General features: G+C 43.2%; 1 protein-coding gene across 7 annotated transcripts in view; it reads right to left on the bottom strand.

Annotated features, from left to right (window-relative positions):
• The window catches only part of PIEZO2 (piezo type mechanosensitive ion channel component 2), a 365,197-nt gene that overhangs the window by 71,299 nt on the left and 269,902 nt on the right, over positions 1-23,996 (bottom strand). For all 7 annotated transcript variants that reach the window (XM_084780682.1, XM_084780685.1, XM_084780683.1 and 4 more), the window contains 10 exons: positions 22,444-22,739; positions 20,985-21,133; positions 20,123-20,296; positions 10,157-10,371; positions 7,623-7,783; positions 3,619-3,795; positions 3,189-3,314; positions 1,667-1,867; positions 791-995; positions 570-671 (listed from right to left, as the gene is read on the bottom strand). In XM_084780682.1, coding sequence (XP_084636808.1) covers positions 570-671; positions 791-995; positions 1,667-1,867; positions 3,189-3,314; positions 3,619-3,795; positions 7,623-7,783; positions 10,157-10,371; positions 20,123-20,296; positions 20,985-21,133; positions 22,444-22,739 — 1,806 coding nt within the window. The remainder of the gene's footprint in view (positions 1-569; positions 672-790; positions 996-1,666; positions 1,868-3,188; positions 3,315-3,618; positions 3,796-7,622; positions 7,784-10,156; positions 10,372-20,122; positions 20,297-20,984; positions 21,134-22,443; positions 22,740-23,996) is intronic.

The raw sequence follows: 23,996 nt of genomic DNA, 5'->3' as shown, positions 1-23,996 counted from the left end.
TTTGAGCTGCCTAGAGCAGACCTCTTGTCCAGGTCTCTGAACCATTCCCGAGGCACAGGTGGCATCATTGTTTTTCAAATCAGCCTGAACCTTTGGAAGCAGGGCGGTCCCTCTGGAATTTTCTAGGGTACCACCACTGGAAGCACTGCTCCAACAATCCATCTGTTAGTTGTATCAGAAGGCTTTGCACACAGCCCTTGTGTGACTGACATCTGGAGGCTCCCCACTGCTGCCGCAGCCCTGTCTTTCACTTTGGTCCACCTGCCATGGCTGGTGCAAATGGAGTCAACGTGCATAGCTCCCTCTCTAGTCTGTCTATGAAAAGGCAGGGACATGGGAGGAGAAGCGTCAAAGAGAACACCACTGCAATGTTGATGTATTTATTTTGCAAATGGAACCGAACAAGTAGAAGCTATTGGTGACTCATAATGTTAATACATGGACAAGCTCCATACACTTGTGAAATCCAGTGGGGGAACTAAGGGCACTAATGCGTAACACACGGAATATAATGAACAATCATAAACCCCAATACCTACATCCTGTGGTCCCACAGCAGAAACACTTACAGACAAGAAACACAGGGTTGGGCCGCACGATGAAATCGGGGAAGTACAGCCACTTGATGATGTTGTCATTGAAGTTGGCCCCCTTGAATCTCCATGGGTAATCTGCAAGGGGCAGGGATGAACAGCCACAGTCAATTCCCTCACGCATCTCTCTGCTTCTCAGTGGTCCACTGGCTAAGGCTGTTTGCTAAGAGCAGAGATGCTTTCGGCTGAGTGCTTACCTCGGCAGGGCGCAGGGGGGATGCCAATACAGACGAAGTACTGGAAGGTGATGATGCAAGCCAGGAAGCAGCAGTACTTGGGCCAAACCTCAGCGATGGCTTTTCTTCTGCGTCGATACAAGACACCAATCAGCCAACAGGCATGAATCATGGCATAGAAATCCATTCGCTGTCCAATCACGTTCACTGACATTAAGAAACAGGTCTGTATAAGGAGTGTTAAGAGACAAGAGAGATTGGGTTTATCAGAAAGGGGAGTGACGTCAGAGACCAGTTCTTCTTTGTCTGCCTGCACAGGTTCCCAAGGGGTCTCACTGTTGAGTGGTGGTAGTGGTGGTGCTGGTGATGATGATGATGATGATGATAGAAATATTGTATAATTACTTCTGAGAGAATGGACTGTGCCTTTCATAGTAACTGTTTCAACAGCAGAGAGGGTGACTGTTATGATGTCCTTGTGAAATACCATGATTGTAAATTTGTTCCATTAATTCCATTATAGATTACCATTATAGAATTCTGCTATTCCACTCTCTCTATTACTTTTCTTTCATTACCGTTTCAGGCCATAGAAGTTCATTTCATAACATTCAAAAGGAACACAAAGAAAGAAAATCTATTCTATTCTTAGTAAGAAACCAAGATGACTGTAGATACATGTTTAAATGGCTCAGGAGATGTAGGGACCATGCGCACTGCTGTAGAGTCAGGTACCGGCTCCTTGCTTTTGAAAACTCCAACTTGAGCTAAGGTGACCCCATCAGCTTCAGAGGCTTTGCGAACCACAAGCTGGAGTTGGGTAACGAACCAACTAGCCCAAAGAAACCATTTAAATGATTATGAAAAGAAATCAAGCACCGGAACGAGAAAACTTACCTCTAAGCCAAACTTGTAGAAGAAGTAGTTTATAAAATATTTGGCACAATTGATAAGCCCATCATCTAGATGTAACCTGGTGATGTCATGAAAGATCGTTTTGGACACTGGAGCGGTCAGGTTGTTTCGGCCTCGGTAGTACTCCTGGTGGCGGTAAATGGTGACTTCAAAAGCCAAAATCGCCAACATCAGGAGGTTGTTCTACAAACAGCAAGCAAGAAAGCAGGTCTGTGCACACTAATGGCCTTGTGATTTGGCACTTCAGAGCGATTACAGTAAATCATTGTTTTTAATTCCGGGTGTCTAAAAAGACAATGTTATATTAGATGTCACCTGTACTCAATATAGTATTGAGTCTATTTCTCTGTTTCTTTTTGACCCCATCTTCATTATGGAAATGGGGATACCTGCTCTGGTAACAGGGTCCAGTCTCTCTGGTCAGAGGACTGTGGTTGCTGTTTCTACTTGCTTGGTAAGTGCATGCCACATGCCAAGGGTGCAGCACCCAGACCCCAGAGGAGGGCAGCCTCACCTTGTTTGCAACCCTTACAAGCAAAGTTTCACAGAGACATCTGGGAATGCTACTGAGTTTGGGGACAGGGCAACAGCTATATGTGGAACTTAACACCAATGCAGACTGGCCAGAGAGAGAGAGAGGGGTAAGCTGAGAAGCAAGCTCAAGATGGCATAGTCATGGTCATAATTATAGTCACGACAAGAGAGTTGACACATGGAAACAGGTGCCAGGAGCCATCTATCAGATGTTCCAAATATTAGTTTCTTTTATCCTAACAGCTATTTGGACAACTATTGTGGAGGGAGGCTCTAGAAATTACAGAATGGGATGTTTAGCACATTTGAAACTCTCAAGTGCTCAGTGTAAAGATTTTATCTCTAAGTGTCTTGTCAGCAATTAGGACAATGATTAAGGTTGCATGAGTTATTCATCAAAGTAAACTATACAAGAATGACAAGATTCTAAAAACTTTTGTTTTCAATAAGCTTGTATGATTGTTTTTATGTAAATATGCTGTATTACTATGTAATAGAATATGTTGTCTTTATTAAACATTCAAGAAGAAATTAACAGAAAATGTTTCTTGTAATGCTGTTATGCCTCCTTTTCACAAATAATCACTCTTGACAACTTGGTAGGTTTTATCTAGTGTTTTTCTTTGTGTCTAGAAAAGATAACACTATGCAAGGTGTTATAAATTTTCCTTCTTCAAAACACTTAACAATGTATTTTGGACTTGCTTCATTTCTGTTGCGGCCACCAACTTTGCACTTTAATGGTTACCTGAGGAACTAGTGAAGGTATTGGTTGTATCACACTGAACTGGAGTCATACTGCTTGGTCAACTTCTCTTTAGGATAATATAATACAAATCTTTCCATTTAGCCATATTAGACATCAACTAAGATGGCAAAGTTACTATTGAAGGGGCTATTAAGAGTCTCAAGGGGAGGACCACAAACCATAACTGGGCAGAGACCTACCCGAGGTGCCACAAAGCCTTACCCTCAGGTAGACAAGCAAAGGGGAGGATTTCCTCAGGCCGACCCATTCAGTGGGATCAACAGGGGCACTATAGAGAAGAGACTTGTTCAGCTCATGAAGGGGTATGTTGGTTTGATTTTCATTGGGCTGAAAAGAAGAGAAAAGGGGGGAGACAAAAATGGCTTGTTAGATTGGCAGACCTCAGGCTGCTCTCCTTCAATTTTGATTACCGGGAACTAGCTCAGTGGGATAGGGAGGTGAGGACGTGTTTCAAGTTGGAAGGAGTCTTGGGTTAAAAGCAGATTAAGGTCCATCACAGGATCAGAATAGAGTTAACGTGGGTGAGATGACTTATAAACTAGGCAGAGTGCTCTTTGTGTGGAGACTCCCCAAATATCTCCCTTAATCCTCTTAAGGTTAGTGAGGAAGGACCACCAACTTTAAGGCTCACCAAGGAGCAGTTGACAGAAAAGTTCTCAGGCTTAATGGTTTGCAGCTGGTACAACATTTTGCAGATGATGATCACACATGTCCAGACAGTGCAGACACTGGAAGCCACGCGGCGGAGCTTGGCATATGGCAGAGCAAATGCCCAAGAAATCAAAAATACATAGTTGAACAGAGACACCTGAAAACACAAAACCAGAAATGGGGACAAAAATACATGGCATTGCAGGACATTCACAAGACAGGACAATGTGATTCCAGTTCAGTAAAGGCTGTCTGAGTTCTTATGTGTAAGGCAGTGTCCTAGGCACTAGGTGCTCCAAAGATAGAGATGCTGTGGTCTTGAAGATACTATGTCTTGTAAAGCAGACAGACATACAACCAGGTAGTATCAATACAATGTAACAGTAGCTAAGTTATAGGTGAGTCTAAGCTCCTGTAATAGTATCTTGAAAGGTCTTCAGTCCAATGAGGTGATTGATAAAAAGCTAATATGGTCAGTGGAAGATGCAAAGAACACTCAATGTCAAGGATGCAGGATGTAGAAGCAAAGGATGAAGGCATGAGGTAGCATGATGTGGTAAGGCTATTGGACATGAGGAAATTTTAGGGCTAGTCATAGATGAGGATGGAGATGCAGTTGCCAGTCAAGTTTTGACTGGTCCCTTTGAACCATAGAACGGCACATGAACTCACTCTGTAGGAATTAGAGATCCATATATAAACCTTATGTCAAAGAGTTTGAAGGTAAGATTTGCATCATATTTAGATAAGTGCCACAGACATAAAGAGAGGGAATGTAAGGGCTAGGCTAGAGGCCAGCTCTACAGCAGCTGTGAAAGTGTGGAATTAAGGATTTGATGGTTGCAGAGAAGCATGTGGTTTTGTGCTTGCATTAAAAAAGACATACTGGATTGGAGTGGGAAGTAAAATTAACTTGAGCTGATGGCTGCGTGGCTTGACCATGGTAGGTTGTTAAGTGGAGAAAATGTGAGATGTGACACCCAGGTTTTGGGGAGAAGTCTGAGTGGGTGAAGTATCAATGTTGAGATGTGAAATACCAGGAATATGCTGATGAGGTCAGCTTGACTATTGGCTGCACACGTGTTTATCAAGCACACAGATGTTCCCAGGTCTAGTCCGTCTCCACAGCTTTCAGACTCTTGGAGAGTACACAAGCACCACTATCTTATTCAGCCACAAAACATATTAGTTTATTTTGATGCTCTCTCTTGGCTGTTGATACTCGCAGGTGAAAATTACAGCATGTGCTTGCTGTAACATTCAACATGTACCAGTTACAAAGCTCTACGAGCTATAAGAGAATAGGTCCCAAATATGGCTTAAAAGGTCTAAAATGAGAAGATATGGACAGTAACAAACAGCATTGGTGCCCTGTGTTGCCTGCTATGCCTCTCCTCACCAGCTTGTTAACTACTGAAGGCAAAGACTCTCTATGGAAATTAAGAGCTGAAATAGTAAGGCAGAAAGAGCTGCCTCCTAGAATTAACTGAGGAGAAAGGGATACTGCTTACAGGAGTGTTCAATGACCTAGAAAGTGCTGGGATACAGACTGAACGCTTTGACGGATGAATTCACTCTTTTCTCATAGTCAAAGGTAGGGTGGTTGTTAAAAAAGCAAATTGTATTAAAGGTATTTACTATGAAGCAAGCCTCTTACTTCTTTCATTCTGTTTTTAAGGCTCTCAATATAAAAGCAGTGTTTGTAATTTGCACAGAATTCTTCATTTTCTACGTGATCTGAAAATATAGTCTTAATTCCTAACCAGGTTCCAGGCAACACATGTCCTGAGGAATCTCTGCCTTTTGGGAACACATAGTATACACTAACTCCGTGGATGTCCCAGACCAAGCCACGTAACAAGCATGCTGCCTGGATGAACCTCACTGTGACGGTTGCTCCCAACCTAGTGTAACTCATGGAGAGAAAGATGGCTCAGGTGTCAGTGATTCAAACTGAGAGCAGAAGTAGCTAAACAGGAGTGAGGTGGCCAGGAGGATTGCAGGCCCAAGGCCTTATACACAGGGGAAAAGACCAGTTGATTCCCAGGAGAAGCAAGTTACCTAACAAAAGGGACATGTAATTTGAACCTCACATCTTCCAGAGAGTCCACATCTCCTGAAGTGATCTGGGCCACATGCTAAGGTTCTTATTCCATGTAAATATAATAAGAGATATCCATGACAACGTTTTAGGTTGAGGGGTCTAATGTGATGTATTTACACCCTGGAGAGAGTGTCTAGTTGCAACATGGAGGATGTATTGAATGGGGAAGAGATGAATGAAGGGCTAAGCATCTCTTAGTCATCTAAAGGGAGAGATGATGTGGGCAATGGGTTCCATTTTAGGGTTTCCCTGGCAGGGGTGCATTGGGGCACACAGAAAGTGAGGTCATATACTGCCCATCAGTGAAAGCAGTGGGCTGAAAAGAGATCAATACCTTATCAGATGGGGATGTAGATGGGCAGTCGCTGGGCTTCAGGGGCATGTGGACTCTAGATGGGGAATGGACAGAGTAAGCTGTGCACGGGGCCTGAAGCCAATGAGGGGCACAGGAGACAGAGAAGGGGTAAGGCCAGGAGAGAGGGCAGGATATGCAACAAAGGGCATGGTCACCATCTAACAAAGGAGAACAGGGGTGAGAGGTCTCTCCAGGGAAGATGTTTTCTTGTTATAATCTCACAAACAGGAAAATGGTTACAGCATACTTCACTCAGCAGCAAGTTGGTGTGAATGCCCTGCACATTGCTCGTTATTCCTGCTTTTCTGCAGCATCATGACTTAAGGGGGCTATGGTCTGGTCATCTCCACAGCAACAAGTGTCTAATGGAATGTTCCCCCCAAATGAATCCTTGTTATATACATGTGCGAGCAAATGAGTAAAAGGCTAGTAAACTAGATAGGGACCATGAGATGGGGAGGAGACTGGAGCAGACATGACATGACAATAGAAGGGATAATTCTGGAGGAGAATGGTACAGTGAGGATGGAAATTTGAGGAGAAGTGCACGGAGGGGAGAGCAGGCAAAACAAAATATGTATGGAAATGTCATAAGGAAATTTGTTGTTTTGTATGCTAATTAAGAATAATATATAAAAGTTAATAATAAAAAATAAAAATATTTGGTCTGAAAACATTCCAGATGAATAAAAATTTCCAGGGAAATGTCTGTCTACCCCCGTGTGTTACAAGATGCTGATTATCCAGGAACTGGGGGTAGAATTTGATGCCATTATGTTCTCTGAACAAGGCACATCTTCCATTTTGTCTTATGTGCTAATCAGCTTAGTGGAAACATCATAGATGAACTCTCTAAAAATTGTAGGCAGTAGGTTCTTGACCTAAACTTGAGGGTGAAGATCCTGAATTCTAACCAGCTGAAAAGCCACTTAGGAAAGTTAGAGGTCTGCAAAAGTGACTCACCCTTTGCTGGTCAGGTTTAAAAGTATACAAAAACGGATGAATAAACTGAAAGAAAGTTTGTTTCTCCATGGTAAATATGAAGAACTGTTGACAGAATGATGATTCTTTTCTTTATCGTGACATAAGACAGGAGTATAAATCAAGTGTATCATCTTATAAAGCAAGATGAATGCTAGCAAAGATTTCATTATAATGTGGAACCATAGTTTATTGCATGGCAACACACACTGGAATTTTACTCCTTTCCTCAAAGAGAACTTGGGGAGATAGATTCCCACGTGGTGCAGAAAGCCAGCCCACTCCACACACGTCAGAAAGAAACCTTTGCCATATGACCAAGCCAACTGGAAACTAAGCCACGGGACTTTCTCTTCTGCTGACTTCCCCTTCGTTGGCCTCACCAGCCTTGGGTCCCCTGTGTAAGAAAGCCTATGCACTCATATATGCATGGATCCCTGAGTGTGAGGGGCCTTCTACTATGAATGCCGAGGACACGTGGACAATGAAAACAAGGGCTTGCCACGTTCCGTTCTGCCCGCTAGTGCAGCAAAGGAGCACTTGCCTCTTTCACAGTCACCCAGATAATGTACGATGAGACGATTTTGATGATGTGCAGCTCCAAGATCCACCACATAAACACCTGAAACTTGTGGAAATACTCCAGGAACTTTAGGAAGAGCACAGTGAGGCGGTCAATCACCAGGTGCCACTTGTTCCTTAGATCTGCAAAGCAGCAAATACAACCAGGAGCATGACTGCTTTTTGTGTTATCAGTCAGAGCATACTTGTAACTTCCGGGATGGACGGGGAAGCTGCCCTACAGTCAGTGGATGACTTCTATGAACCTGGAGAGGAAGTACCCAAGACCCCCACAGCACACTGCCAATGATGGACATGAGCTGAAACACAAGGGGCAATGCTACTTCATCTGACTTTTAACTAATCCGTTGAGAAGGGTTTTGTCTTGACTTGCTTTTTAAATGACCCAACCTCTCTGTAAATGACATCATGTCCATCAAATTCTGCTTCCATAAGTGAGAGATGAGTGGTTAAGTGTTGGCGTGACCTTCCCTCACACTGGATGAAGCAGTGTCTCTGTATTTTCAGTTGTTGATTTCTATACCAGCAGAGAGTTTAGTGCTGGCAGGATTTTGATATTGTAATTTCTATGACCCATCACCAGTTTTTTTTCCCCCATGGAGGCTTGTTCTTTGTCACCTGCCAAAGGGCAACCGATAAGAGACAGGTGGATAGGGCATTATCTTGCTCATGACTGGTTCAAACTGTAATGTGGCTTTTTGTGTAGTAAAGAGCTGATGGCCCAGAGCTGGGGCAGGAAGTAGGGGCTGGACTTCTAGGCCAGCAGGGATGCAGGAGAAGATGCTAGAGAAGCAGCAAGTGAGAAGGAGGCAGAACGGGACTGAATGGAGCTGTAGCAAGAGGCGGAGAGAGGCACATGGGCAGATGAGCTGGAGGAGAAGCTAAGGTTAAGTTACGTAGGCAGCTGAGAGTCTGCCCCAGCAAAAGGCCAACAGCATTAAACTATATAGACATCTCCATGTCTTAATTAAACTGCAAGCAGGATTTGAGGATGCCCCACAACAGATAAGGCTCTTCAAGCTCCATCTCCTTTAACAAGCACACCCATCACATGCACACCCATCAGGTACACACCCATCAGGTGCACACCCGCCAGGTCTGCTGTGGTGGCTCCGGCTTGTTTCCCTTCAGAGTCATCATGGTCTCCTAAAGTGTGGTCAACTTCGTTCTAATCATCTTCTCAGTGCAATAAGCCACTCTAGTTTTCTACCTCAGGGGCTTGCACCAGTCTTGCGCCTAGTCAACCCCATTGGAAGCCACACAGGACTGTTCCTGTCTTCTCATGTTTCAGTGCTGGGTTGCACCGACCTGCCAGAGGGAGTGTTAATATGGTCGTCCTTGGCTCTGAATATTCAATAAGGTTTAAACTATATGGAAAAATGCTTATTACAGAACGGCTCAGGTGGCGGTCAACAGAGAGAACCAACACAGAGGTATGTGTAAGACAGCAATAAGTATGTGCAGGGATTTCTGATGGGGCCTTTTAGTAATGTCGGAAGTCCTCTATAAAGGAGTATAATGAAATTCCAGCCTTAACTACTTGTCTGGCAGAATTGTCTCCCCACACACACTTAAGGCAGGGGAGGCAGACAACTGCAATACAGATGTAAAAAAGGCACCTGGCCCTTGCCTTGGATCCTCTGAGATGAGTTAGAGAAGATAACAAGGCCTTGAGGCAAGCATTTAAGAATGATTTTCTTCCTCACGGCATTTTGTTATTTTCTGGTTTTCTAACAGCAGAGACCCAGCTAAGACATGTACAGCGTCTCTCATTCACTCCAGAGGCTACACTCTCTCCCTTTCTGAGCATTATTGCAGGAACCAGACTCTGCCTTTTGTCAGATAACATTTCTCAATAGCCATGTCCATCCTGTATTCCCTCATCCCTGGTTGCTACAGGTCTAGAAAGAGAGCTGGGGGGGGGGAGCCTTAATTTGTTTCTTAACTCTGAAACACAGTAAATACAAGCAGGAACATGACCACCTTTTGTTATTAATCAGAACATATCTTGTAACTTTCATGACAAAATGAAAAAAAGGGTGCCCATAAGTCAGCACTCCCCAAAACACTGCAGGGCACTAACCTGTAACCTATTCAATTGCACCCCACTTCCATTCGTTCTTACAGTCTTGAGTGTTGGACAGGAACTAGCAATGTATTCATAATTATCATTCTCTCCTTGCTTGATAAGCCTCAGTATGCCTTTTGTGAGAATGAGCCTCTGAAGGCGACTTCAGGAATAGCCAGTGGCTCTGGGAAGGGGCCTGCTTTTGCATGTAGTAGGACAGGTTCTGTGAGAGGTTGCCACACAGCAGAGGCCAGAACACACCCCTCTGGGTCTCCTCACAGACACTCTGCCTGTCATCAGGGACTGTTAGCCAGCCATCTGCTCTCTTCCCTTTCAGTTAGAAGAAAATGAAATTATTGTAGTAATTAGGAGAGAAATACTATGGACCATCTGTGCTGGTATGGCAGCTGATGACAGAGACTGGTTACCTGAGGTTTCTTCCTCCTCAGATTCCTCCTCCTCATCTTCCTCTTCTTCAGACTCATCACTGTCTTTCCCCGCCTCACCCTTCTCTGCCTTCTTGGCACACTCTTCTGGCCTCTCCTCCCCAGGCTCCACCAACTTCTGCACCTCAGGCTTATCCAGGCTGGTGCTCATATTCATAATGGCTAGGTCTGGGAGGCTTCCTTCAGGGTGAGCCAATCTGTGGGCAGAGAGCAGCTGAGTGAGAAGAGGAAAATGCGTCAGGAGGATGCAACCGAGGGGCAAGTAATGGAGACCAAACCAAGGCAAATCAGTAGGTGTGCAATGACCTTGTGCCCTGGGTGCTAGCTTCTCACCACGCTTTGTCAGTTTGTTTTAAGGTCTTTCTAAAAGCAAACTGTCAACTCAGCTTTGTTAGCTTTTCTTATTCAGGCTCTAGTGATTGGTCAGGAATGAGAGCTATTGACACCTAAACTTGACATTTTTTCCTGGAGGAGAAAATGGTCAGAGTTTAGGATGTAGAAGCATGAAATGGCGTCATGTAGAGCAAGCATTTCATGGCTTCACAGGGGGACTTACTCATTCTGGTGGATTGGTAATTTTTTCTTGATGCTGCTCAAGGTAATTGAAATAGAAAGGAAAAAGAGGAGATGAGAACAGAGGAGTTATAAGGGTGTCAGAGATCACATACCATGCTATACATCACCCACTATCATATCGGGCTATGCCGGGTGCAGCAATGACCTAATGCCAAGTGCGTCGCAGAATGGCACCAGCAGTGTGCTTTCACTGTGAGTCTAGGCTCAGCAAATGGTCTGAGTGGATAGCTGATTTGTAAGGGAGACATATAGTCCAATTGCATCATGCTCTTTAAATAAGGGGTTGAACCATCTCGCAATAATCGCATCATTCACAGGTTAACCTGTCTTTTCCAATTCTCTAATATTGTACGCTCTCAGTCAGCCTTGGCGTGGATGCTAATCTCATGCTACCAGCTTCTACAGCATATGCAAGGAGAACCATGTAGATTAGGCATCTGTTTCACATCTGTATCACATCTGTATCACATCTGTATCACATCCCACTGATGTGAACTATGGACTAGAAGCAGCGGGACATTCAATAGGAGCCAGAGCCAGAGCCAGAGCAGGAATGCGCGGGGTGGGGTGGGGTGGGGTGGGGGTGTGGCATTTATTGCCCTGACAGCAGCCGGGGTTCCACAGTTTACTTTATAGCAGACAGCACAGGTAAGGGCTTTTGCCACCTCCATTATTGGGACAGAATATTATGATGCTCAGGCTGCCCTCAAAACTCCCAGGCCAAGCAACTATCCCTTAGCTACCTAGTGGCAGGGATCATGGGCATGTGCCATATGCCTAACTTCCTAATTGTCTCAAAAAAATAAAAAGCTCTTTATTTCTATTCAAGTTAATGTTATAAAAGACACTAGATGATACAGTACATTTTAGGAACACTTACTCTGGAAATGCTAACCATCTTTTCAATTTGTAATAATTATTCCATACATTTTGACCTGTTTATGACAGAATAGACAATATTATCCTAAAACTGGATTGTGAAATCTCTGGAGATTATTTAGTGGAAATTTAGTTAATTTTATGTCAAATAGGTAGGTCTGTATGAATAAAGTCTAAGCTATCTTTATTGATATCATACTTGAAGACGCCTTTATAGTTTGAAGGAAATGGTGAATTGAGTCCACACTGCCCTTGGGCAATAGTATCATAAAAAGATATTTTCTTAATGGGTGCTGTGCAGGTAGATTACAATATACCCTGAGGAAACTGTCAATTTAATCCAGAAAGAGTGAGGGGAGTTCAGCCTGGGGTGTGGCTGGGGATTGAAGTGACTATAAAGATGTTTTTGTTCTGATCCCAAGTGTGGGGTGTGAAACAGACCTGTGTGAGGGCGTGTGATGTTTGTCCGCTAGAACGGCAACTGCCTCATGTGGGAGCATGGTCTTTGCCAGCTGAAAAACATCTTGGTATGGTTTCTAAAAGAAGATGAATAGGAGCCCCCCCCCCAAAAAAAAAAAACAAAACAAAACAGAGGCTTGGCTTTTGGCTTTTGGCTTTTGCATCACTTCACATCACTTGGCCGTTCATCACTCATTTTGAGACACTCCAGAGAAGACTTTGAAGCAGCTGCTACATCTGCTGTTGCTCCTGTTGATGCTTCTTCTTCTTCTTTTTTTTTCATTTTTTCTCCTTTATTAATTTATTCTTGTTACATCTCAATGGTTATCCCATCCCTTGTATCCTCCCATTCTTCCCTCCCTCCCATTTTCCCCTTATTCCCCTCTCCTATGACTGTTCCTCAGGGGGATTACCTCCCCCTGTATATGTTCATAGGGTATCAAGTCTCTTCTTGGTAACCTGCTGTCCTTCCTCTGAGTGCCACCAGGTCTCCCCCTCCAGGGGACATGGTCAAAGGTGAGGCACCAGAGTATGTGAGAAAGTCATATCCCACTCTCCACTCTACTGTGGAGAGTGTTCTGTCCATTGGCTAGATCTGGGTAGGGGTTTAAGGTTTACCGCCTGTATTGTCCTTGGCTGGTGCCTTAGTTTGAGCGGGACCCCTGGGCCCAAATCTGCCTATCATAATGTTCTACTTGTAGGCTTCTGGGACCCTCTGGATCCTTCTACTTTGCCTTTCTCGCATGATTCTCTCATCTAGAGTCCCACTAGAATGTCCTCTCCTCTGTCTCAGTTTCCTGGTAAGTGAAGGCTTTCGTGGGACATGCCCCTTGGGCTAATATGCAGATATAAGTGAGTATATACCATTTGAGTCTTTCTGCTTCTGGGTTAACTCACTCATAATGATCATTTCTAGCTCAATCCATTTATCCACAAATTTCGGGAATTCCTTGTTTTTAATAGCTGAATAGTATTCCATACTGTATATGTACCACAGTTTCTTTATCCATTCTTCTATTGAGGGATACTTAGGCTGTTTCCATGTTCTGGCTATTATGAATAAGGCTGCTATGAACATGATTGAGCAAATTTTCTTGTTGTGTGCTGGAGCATCTTCTGGGTATATTCCAAGGAGTGGAATAGCTGGGTCTTGAGGAAGCCCTATTCCCATTTTTCTGAGATAGCACCAGATAGATTTCCAAAGTAGTTGTACTAGTTTGCATTCCCACCAGCAGTGAAGGAGTGTTCCTCTCTCCCCACATCCTCGCCAGCATGTGGTGTCGCTTGAATTTTTGATCTTAGCCATTCTGATGGGTGTAAGATGGAATCTCAGAGTTGTTTTTCTTCTTGTTGCCGTGTTTGCTGCTGAAATCCTGACAATGAAGAGTGGAATCGCCCCGAGGAACTGAGTGTAAAAAGGTCTACTTCCACTGCCCCTATTAAGCTCCTTTCTCTCCTATCTAGGGCAGGTGTGTTGGGAAGGAGGTAGAGGCATTAAAGAATCCCAAATAAAGTAAAATTTAATAAGATTAAAGAATACAGGGGATGGGGTTATACAGACATCCCACTTTCTTGTCTTAAGATAGTTAGCACATAGTCTCTATTTCTGGGAAGTTGGGTAGTTCTAAAACTGAAACAGTCACTTTCCCCCCCTATAGTACGGCTGTGCATTCACATCTTCAGCATCATCTGCCGACACTGATTGGTCAGGGATCTGCATGAGATGTGTTTGGTTGTAGCAGCAGTCTGGTGTCACACCCACCAGTACACACTTACTCAAACTGCTGCAAGCCTGCACTATACAAGTGGGTAAATAACTGCCACTGCAACATTGGTCACTTACCCCTACGGAAGTGAGTGTGCTCCTGAATTGCATTTTCAAGATAGCATAAATGGTGAACCGACAAGACACCTTTCTAGTAATTCCTGCTAATTGTGAAATGAAACTCCTTAGTCACAAGGCTATTTCCAGAGCCCCTACTAGGAACACACAGCAAATTGCCCTCAGCAAAGACGCCCAAAACTGCTGTGCCACAGCTAGGGCACACCTAGGACACTAATTAAATGAAGGAAGTGGACGATGCTGGAATGAAGCTTTTGGAAGAAGTTCTACACTGCTTTCTAGATACTTCTTTACAAAAGCTCCGGGCCAGATGAGTCTGAGAGTAGGAGAGGCCTGGGGCTCCACAACTCACATCACTGCACTCTGATCTAATTTGTGAGGAAGGATAGGGTTTGCGGGAGGACGTCCTGGTAGCCTTTGGAGCAATGTAACCTCACGTCTTATGATGGGTGATGAGAAAGGAAAAGGGGAGAGACAGGTATGGGGAGCTTGTTAGGCCTCCGAGAGTTTCATTGGCTGTCGTCGTTCATAACACATTCAGTAAAATGTGCGCACATGAAGTGTGCCTCCTGAAAATAATTAAAATGCACGATTGTGTGGAGCGTGTTGTTGAAAAAACACGGTGTGATCTTTTCACTCCTTTCATCTTTGATCTTTACTGTATCATATTTTGAGAACACAATCAAGAAGAATGCCAAAAGCTCGGGGTATAGGAAGCAGAATGGCCGGAGCAGAATGCCCAATGGAAGGAGGCTCTACCTGCATGACTCGGCAGAGAACTTAGCCTCAGTCTGCTGCTCTGTAGGACAGAAACAAGTGAGCCTACGCTAAAGGACGTTTTGGAAACCAGAGCAGTTCATGTGAATGATTTGTATTAGGAGTAGTCACACAGGAAAACTTTAAAGCAGAGGACCGTCTTCTAAGGAGATGCTTTCCTGCTTAGGTGTGGGTATTTGCATCATAAGTTCACCCTAGTGAAAAAGCAGGCTTCAGTGTCCATTCAGTGGCAGACAGGGGAAACAAGACTAAACATGGAAAAAAAAAAACTCTGCCGCCTGCCCATCTGTAAGAAAATCTTTCCCAAGGAAAACGGCTGGTATTTCTTTTGGAGATCTGTTCTTCTCACTTGCTCACTGTTCCATGTGCAGCTCCTAACCTCAGCAAATGCAGGGCTCAGGGCCGAATGGCCTACTGTCTGCTATGCAGAGCAGTTGGATTGGTCTCCAGAAAAGCCAGTGTTAGCAAAGCCCACTCCAGGGAGACATTTCCTGGAACTTCAGGCTGTAGAGCTCATATGCTTCTCATTCTTTACCGATCTCGTAGAGTGTTTAATGTCCAGAGAAAGGACTTTTATCTGGAACATCAAATAGATGTGGGATGAGTAAGGAGGGTCCCCTTCCACTTCCTGACAGCAAAACACTTCACACATCTGTATGTCTCCACAAAAAGTTCATTTTTCACCTTTTTACATTTTTTCCCAGATGCCTTTGCTGTCCATTTATCCATCTGTGTGCATATGTGTGTGTGAATGTATGTGTGTGTGTTTTGTGTGTGTGTGGGGGGGTGAGGTATGGGCTTCTCATGATTAATTTTGAGATAAACATGGTTTTACCCTTCACACACTAAAAGAGTCAGATGGTGTCCTCATCTCTTATCCATCCAGCTCTTTCCTTTATAGGCTCAGTGCATATCCTGTCGCACCTGCAAGTCACAATAGTCTAAGGATGTACTCTGGGGACTCCTCTGCAAGGCAGCAGTCCTGTCCTACTGCAGCCATCTCTTCCCCTTTGTATGTTTTCACACTATAATTCAGTGAATGTTAGCAAGGACATTCTGTGCACTGGAGACACTTTGTTCAATAAACCAGATTATGGGACATGACGGCCAAGGAGGTTTAACTTAGGCCTAGGACTTACTTGACTCTGAAAAGCTGCATATTAAGCTGGTTTCCACTTAGGAGAGTGGGAAACCTGCCACTGTAAAAATCCCTTAGTCTAAATTCTATGAATCTGAATTCTTCTAATTGGGAATGTGCGGAATGTACATTACACTCGCCCCATTCACTGGGAATAAGAAAATCCCAGAAGTTAGGAAGGCGAGGCACTGCAGATTTGCAATGTTCCCAGTATTAGCGGCAGCTGAAGTGCGTTACAGCACTCGGCACACTTCTAGAAGACCATATTCTCACAAGAAACCGTTGATCTGTCTTCTGTTGACCACATCTTCCGGGTGCAGCACCAACTAACCTAAATAGACTCTGAGCTCAGTTGCTCTGACACTGCTTATCCACCATAGGAAGAATGAGCTCACCCCCCACCAAAAGTAGTCAAGTGTATGTTCTAGAAATTTTCTAATCGTATATAAACTTTTCCCAAGTGGCCCAGTGCAAGCCATCCTCTTCCACCACATACTTGGTTTAAGGCCACGTGAACCATTTTCATCCTGAGGTAAACGGAACTCCTTTTGCAAATTCAGAAGCTCACTTTCCTATGCACATCTTTCCCCTTGTAAAACAACACTGGACTTAAATAAATTCTGTGATAAAGTGCTCGGTCTGCTATTCTAATTGAGGAGGAGGTCCTGTTAATAGCTGGGCACGCTTTAAAGGTAACAGGAAACACATGTCTTCAAACGAGAGTCAGGTGTATCTGATTAACATTTCCTTGCAGGGTATGCTGGCCCTTCTTCTGGCTCTCTCCATGACTGAGAGATTTCGCTGCAAAGATGGCAAAGTTGGAATATTTGGGGATTTTAGTTATTTGGGGGTGAGTCTGAATCTTGGGAGAGTATCTCCTAATAAAACAAATGGTCCACGCCTTATGAAAAACAGCACACAGAGAGCTGTCTGTTGTTTGGACCCAGGGGTATCAGCCTCTGGCAAAGATTCCTAACCAGAATGTCCTGCTTCTCTATGAAGCAAGTAAAAACCTGAGGTGGGATTTTCTCTAACACTGTCATCCAGCAGACGCCAGTCAGCCTGTGCACCATGCTTATTTTTATTAATTTATTTGCTCCCCAGCCAAGTGACACCCACCCTAAGGGAGGACCAAGTCTAGCTACTTTATTTGTATTTTCTGTGGTGTGGGGACACATGCAAAATCTAGTGATGATACCTTTTTATTATTATAATCTTTCTAGTAGAATTATATTTGAAAATTGATGTTTTGATTTTTTGTTTTGTTTTGAGGTTTTGTTTTGCTTTTTAAAAAATCACATACCTTGGACTTTTTCCTTTCATTCAGGAAGTACCTATCAACTATCAATTAATGAGTAAGGTTGGGTTCAGTGATGGGGAGTCTCCTGTATATGGCACAGGGCATCCGGACCGGAGGAGCTTATGCCTCTAGCAAGGAAGATAAGACAAGCAGGGTTCTGGAAAGAAAGTGTTAAGAAGGCAGCCTGAGAAAGTGCCACTGGAATCCAGAGGGAGGGCAGACACGTGTCAGGAGGATGCTGGCATTGATGGGACTGTGTGGAGGAGGCAGTTCTTGAGCTGAGCTCTCAATGACGTGATCAGTGAGGTGCCAAACTCTCAGGCAAGCCTTGAACAAATCCTACCAAAGAACAAAATCAATGGGATGTATAGGTTGATACCCAAAACCACATGCTGAGCACCAGCTGAAGAGCCTGGGCCCCCTCCACTGCCACTCTGCAGCACCATTTGGTCTCGCCACCAAATGGTTTGGTTTGCAAGATGCATCCATGAGCATACCTGGGGCCACCAGCCACTGTCTGAGGACACCACTTTTCATTTATAAAGCAGCAAAGGCTTTAATATATGAAGAAACACTTTTTTAAACAAAAGGGGGGGAAAGGAAACATCAGCAATACCCACCTATTTATTATTAGATACACGCGACCATTGACTTTGGCATGGCTGCGCGGTGAGACGGAAGCACAAAGGTGCAAGGGGAGACAGGTGGGAGAGAAAGAGGAGATTGTTAGACAGAGACAATGGGGGTGGGCTGTCCCTTAGGCTTTAGGCAGGTGTATCATAACCCACACAGGCTGTGCTTTGAAGGAGAGTCCAGGCAGCAAGATTCAGGAGCAGCATGACGTCATACACACACAGGAAACCGCTCAAAGGTCCCCTGGCCCCTCAGTCTCCTCCCTCCCATCTCACGCACTTTGTTACGAAGTAGTGATGCTTAAGTTTGAAGTTACACATCACCAAAGAAAATTAGAATCTGAACACTAATTTTTGCTCCTTTTTTTTTGCATTTAAAAGAAGTCTAAGTAAACCATAGTCAATATATTTTCTTTATAGTCTTTAAGCCTTAAGTTAAAAAAAAGAGTTTTCTAACACGAATCATAGATAACTTGTAATGGTATCAAAGTCATTAAAAAGGTTCATAGAAAGTCATTATGTAACAGGTATTACTGTTTTGTTATATATTATCATGCTTCTGAGATTGCTTACTGAGAAATCATAATAACTTTTCTTATGTATGACATAAATTCATTTCACAATTCTAAGTATAACTTCTGTAAGTTTAAATACAATTAATTCTACTTCAAAAACATGTGATATTTGCCTACACTGCATATGTACTTGCTTACGCACACATACTAGGGTTGTACAAGACAGGAAAAGGTCAATGGGAAACCACAGTTCTGAAACAAACATAACTGCAATGAGTCTGTTATTCTCCATCTGCAACCGGTTTAAGCACCCAAAAGCAAAGACGTAAGAGAAGTCAACTCAGTCACAACTCCAAAGGCATTTATTTTCCTTCATCATTTGGATCTTAATGCAGTCATTGATTAGGACTCAGGACAAAAAAAATTATAGGGAGGCAAAAATTATCAGTAAAGAATAATATAATAAGAGAGAATTTTATGTATATGCCAAATATTCAAATTCAAAATTTGTGACTTTTATAGAGCACTTACAGAAAATCTCACAACACTGAAGTTGCTTAATTTGCCTAAGGTTCTACAAGACTGCTTTCTCGGTCCTGAAAGTGAAATCCCATGTAACTCATCAACACTTCCCCCATTTCTTGGAAAAGTCACTGCTAAGAGAATGCTCGATGTGGAGCCACAAACAGGAAGAAAGGGAGCAGCTATCTCGATGTGAGTAAACACCGTGACCAAAAGCAAGTTGAAGAGAAAAGAGTTTATTTCACTCATAGTCCCATATAAGACTTTATCATTAAAAGCAGTGTGGGCAGAAACGTAAGCAGGGCAGAAACCTGGAGCTGACGTAGAGGCCATGAAAGGGTGCTGCTTCCTGGCTTGCTCCTCATGGTTTGCTCAACCTGATTTTTTACAGAATCCAGGACCACCAGCCCAAAAGTGGCACCACCCACAATGGGCTAAGCCATCCCCCTTCAATCATTATTTAAGAAAATGCCCTCTAGGCTTGCCTACAGCTGGATCTTCTGGAGGCATTTTCTCAGTTGAAGCTCCTTCCTCTCGAATGATCCTAGCTTGTGTTAAGTTGACATAAACTAGCCAACATAGGTGATTAGTCTGGTAAAACCTTTGTTCAGCCTTTTGTCTTCAATAAAACTATAGTCCTGAAAACTATTTACTCTTCTGTACAAATTATATCCTATCTGATTATGTATCAGAAAACCCAGACACGTGGCAATGAAAATAATACTGACAGAAAGTTTGTACAAACAGGGAGAAATTTTAAAAAGAAAATGCATATTAAGAGAAGAGAGGGACTTAGGAAAAAAATAAAATTTAAGACATCATTGGCAATGATTACCAGTTAAATCCCACAAAGAACTCTCTATTATCCTCCTTCTCGCCCCTTCTCTGCTTTTTGTTTGTTTGTTTGTTTATTGCTTTAGTTTACTTTGTAGTCTAGGTAGGCCGTGAACTTGTACCTCATCTCCTCCTTTGTCGGTTTCCCATGTGATGAAATTATAGGCTTGTGTCAACAGGCCAAGCTTAAAGGACATAGGAAAGACATAAGAGAGTTTGGGTTTTCCATCCTATCAACATGTTGGAAAGTTTGCATGAGGATCAGTGCTGGCCAGTCTAATGGCTGGGCTGCCTGAGAGTCACATACACATGCACGTGCGCGCATGCACGCGCGCGCACACACACACACACACACACACACACTGGAAAGGTCCAAAGACCAAGTTAGAGTGCTGGACTTAGCTCCCAGCTGAAGCAGGGTAGCATGGCTGATGTCCCAGAGACAGCAGGAGTGGCTTCTTTCCTTTGCTTACCTGTAGATGGTGTTGTCTTCTTTGCTGGGGATGGACTTGAGGTCTGTGAGTTCCAGGAACCGGTCATGGAAGTAGTGCAGGTGTAGGATGCACACCAGCAGGAAGGACGTTGGGATGAATATACGTGTGAACAGTTCAGCCACGGTAAACTGCTTCAGGCCAAGATCCTCAAGCCTGTCAAGGAAGACAGAACAAAAGCAAGAAGCCGCCTGGGCACCACAGACTTCCCTCTCCCTCACAAGCCACAACAGCCATCCTCTTAGCTTCTAACACTTATCCCTCCCTCTCCCCCTACGATTCCCACCAATCCAACTGGCCTGTCTTCACAGCGGTCAGTAACAAGTTCTTGCAGCAGAAATCTGCAGCTACGCCTCTCTCTTTACTTCCCTCAGCACCAGTCCTCTTCTAAGAGTTTTGGGGCAGGCCAATGAATCGCACTTTTCTGGTTTTCTCTTTGGTCCCTTACCTCCTTCTTTGTACTGTATACAGCAGCTGAAATGCCACTAGATTCAGGTTAATGCCCCTTGCCCTCTTCTAGGTCAATCTCATCATTTCCCATGATGCATCTGCCCTTTAGTAGTTGAACTGAAACGCCTACTAGTAGCACGGTGATTTCCTGTGCCACCAGACCCACGTTTCTACCAGAAAGCTAATCCACCATAACTTCAGGCTAAGCAGCGGCTTGGGCTTCTCTCTTTATCTTGGCAAAGCCATTCTCCACTCTGGCCTGTCTTTGAGGACCTTGTAGACACCCATAGCATCACATTTTACTAAAATTGTTCACAAAGTTGGCAGGAACAATATGCACTGAGACCTTCAGTGTGTTTGCCTTCTCAACCCGTCCCAGGCACAGACCACTTACTTTTCTTTCCTTAAGCCCGTCATGTTTTGCCACAGGCCTGGGAAGTTTTCAAACTGGTACGTGTAGATAAAGATGAGCACCAGCATGGTATAAATGACCACAGACATCCAGAAGTATTTCAGAATTTTCCTCCACCACTCGTAGTGCACCTGTCAATCAGACATTGCAAAACAAAGGAAGCAAAAAAATGGAAAGATGGCTGGAAAAAAATTGGCTCATATTAGGTGTCTGGCTTAATGAAGCCAGGCACTGCATACATCTGGGAATCTTTGAAATGGAGTCTGTTTTAGTTTTAGATTTCTAAGACTCTTTTTGAAGTTTAGTTATGCCAATGGGCCATCATGATTTTTGGTGTTTACAGAAAACTGCACCCATTTCAAAATTCAATGTTGTATTCGAAGAACAACACTGTAGGATATTCACTGTGGCACATCTCTCATATCTTAGACATGTTCAACCAAATTCTGCTGAGAACAGTTTCACATGTAGTGACCTCTTGCTATTTCTGTAGCCTGAGGTACTCTGTACCAAAAGAGAATTTCACCATTACTCTAGTCTGTATTGTTGGGCTCCCTTTTAACATCAGTTGAAACTAAGCTTGTGGGGAGGCTAATTCACTTTAATATGATTATCTTATGGTACCAAAGCTCTTGTAATACGCACACACACACACACACACACACACACACACACACACACACACACATGCATGCACGCGCGTGCACACACACACACACACGCACACTCACACACACACATACACACACACACACAGAGTTTTCTGATCCTCAACCCCACAATATGAGCAAACAGAAGAAGCCTCAATTACTTAAGATTATCCACACACTGCTCCTAAATTATTAAATGTTAAAAATATGATCTAATTACAAAGATTATTTTTTTAAATAAAGACATTTTTGGAAAACAGGAATTTTATTTTAATTAAAAAAAATCTAAAATGAAACTGCCTAAAACAGTTCTAGTTTCACCTTTATGTGTTTTAAACTTTTAAGTGCATCAGATATTCTTGATAGTGGATGTTCAATGTCTAATGTGAATATCTGTAGCTTCAGAATGGCCATTTGAACAGATGAGAGGTTCATTGAGATGTATAGACTTTGGGCTCTTTTAATTTTGGTGTGTGATTTTTTTTCCTGCTAGCTCTTTACAATTAAGTTTACTAATATAACTCAAGTGTCTGAACTACCAGCTATAGAATAAAGAAAGGATTGATACACTTAACTACCTAAAAGATTATTTTAAATATATTGCTGTAGGACAAAAGATATGAAAATTGACGAAAAAGAAGTTTTTAAGAGAGAGAGAGAGAACACATCTATGGATTTAGGATTCTGAGTGTCATCAATCACTTTCTAGAATATGGTCATCTCTATGAAGAGAATTCATCTCTACTACCGGGTCAGGTGCGAGAACAACTGGGGCACACGTGTGTACCTACCTGGTACAAGGCCACACAGAACAGAAACAGCACCATGTAGATGATTTTGTACATGACGATTTTCCCCTCAAAGCTGACAAAAAAGAACATGCCCCCGCACACGTAGATCCAGTACTTGATGAAGAGGGCCACCACCAGATTGCCTAGCACCTTCATGATGTCCTGGTCATCATCTTCTTCCACTTCCTCTTCCTCTTCCTTCTTTACCTCATGCCTTTCTTCTTTTACTTCCTCCTCCTCCTCTTCTTCATTCTCAGTGGGCTCTCCTTCCACTTGTATATCTTGGAGCTCTTCATCTTCAAAACAGAAACGCAAGCCATGATTCCCGGCTACAGCCATGCTTTGAGTGACTTATGTGGACAGGAAGAACATGTTTTCTAAGTTATTACATAGTTTTTAGGTGGCTCTATAAAATAAGGCAACACTGACAACTAGCTGATGGTCTTTATAACTTTCCTAATATGGAGTATGTGCACAAATATTTGATGCTGACATGTCTGTAGCACTTTTTACATTTTCAGTATTGAGAGTCAGAAAGTATAAAGATAAAGGTGTAGCAATAGTCAAAATTAAACTGTGACACATTTCCAGTTCTAATTGTTTCATGGCTCTAGACAGCACAAGCAGCATAAGAAGGAGACTAATGTTAGCAGCCTTAACCCCTAGCACCTTGGGGTTTAAAGGATTGTCAAAATTACCTGCATTGTCTTCCCAAAGCTACCTAAATTTGAATAATTTATTCAAGAAACCTGTGGATTCCCAGCGTGAGGGGAGTAAAACTGAAATAGGGGTTACACTGTTCGTGCTAAGTTAGCCATTCTTTGCTAACACTGAATAGTAAAGCACTCTGCTGAATGGACATCCAAGCTCAGATGGGAAAGATTTAAGTCTTATAGATTATTGTTGCTGAAACAAGAACCAATGGCTAAGCTTAGCAGGAACTAAGTACACATTATTAGCTGATGTGTGCTGGGTTGTTTTTTTTTTTTTTTTTTTTTTTTTTTGCCATTTACTGCATTAGTGTTGCCAGCCCAGCTTCTCTACCCTGCTATTTACCTTTTCACGTGGTGTTACTTAACTTCTTTTAAAAACGGTTTAGCGTTTTGTTTTTTAAAACTTATTTGTGGGTGTGACAGAGAGAGGATGGTACGTGTGCATGAATGCAGATGCTGGCAGAGGCCAGAAGAGGGCAGGAGATGCCCTGGAGCTGGAGTGACAGACAACTATGAGCTGCCTGACATGGGTACTGAACTCAGATTGTCTCTATCAGAACTATGTACTTTTAAACCACCGAGTCCCATAATAAACCTCTGGGTCCCCAAACTTAACTTCTTTTACCATCTAATCTGTTCTATGAACAACAGACATACTTATTAATCTGCCTATGGAGTTCGAGAGCAAGTTTCCATTTATCTACCCAGAAAGATGAAAGCTAAAGACCTGTTAATCAGTCACTACCTTTCCCTTGCTCCCTCTCTCCCTCATCCCTTCTTCCCTTTCCCTTCCTCTTCTTGTCTTTCCTAGTTTTTAAAAAGCCACGAACTAAAAATGTA

This window comes from Acomys minous (assembly GCF_964271855.1).
Source record: "Acomys minous genome assembly, chromosome: 4".
NCBI classification, from domain to species: Eukaryota; Metazoa; Chordata; class Mammalia; order Rodentia; family Muridae; genus Acomys; species Acomys minous.
This window is presented reverse-complemented; position numbering and strand designations above follow the sequence as displayed.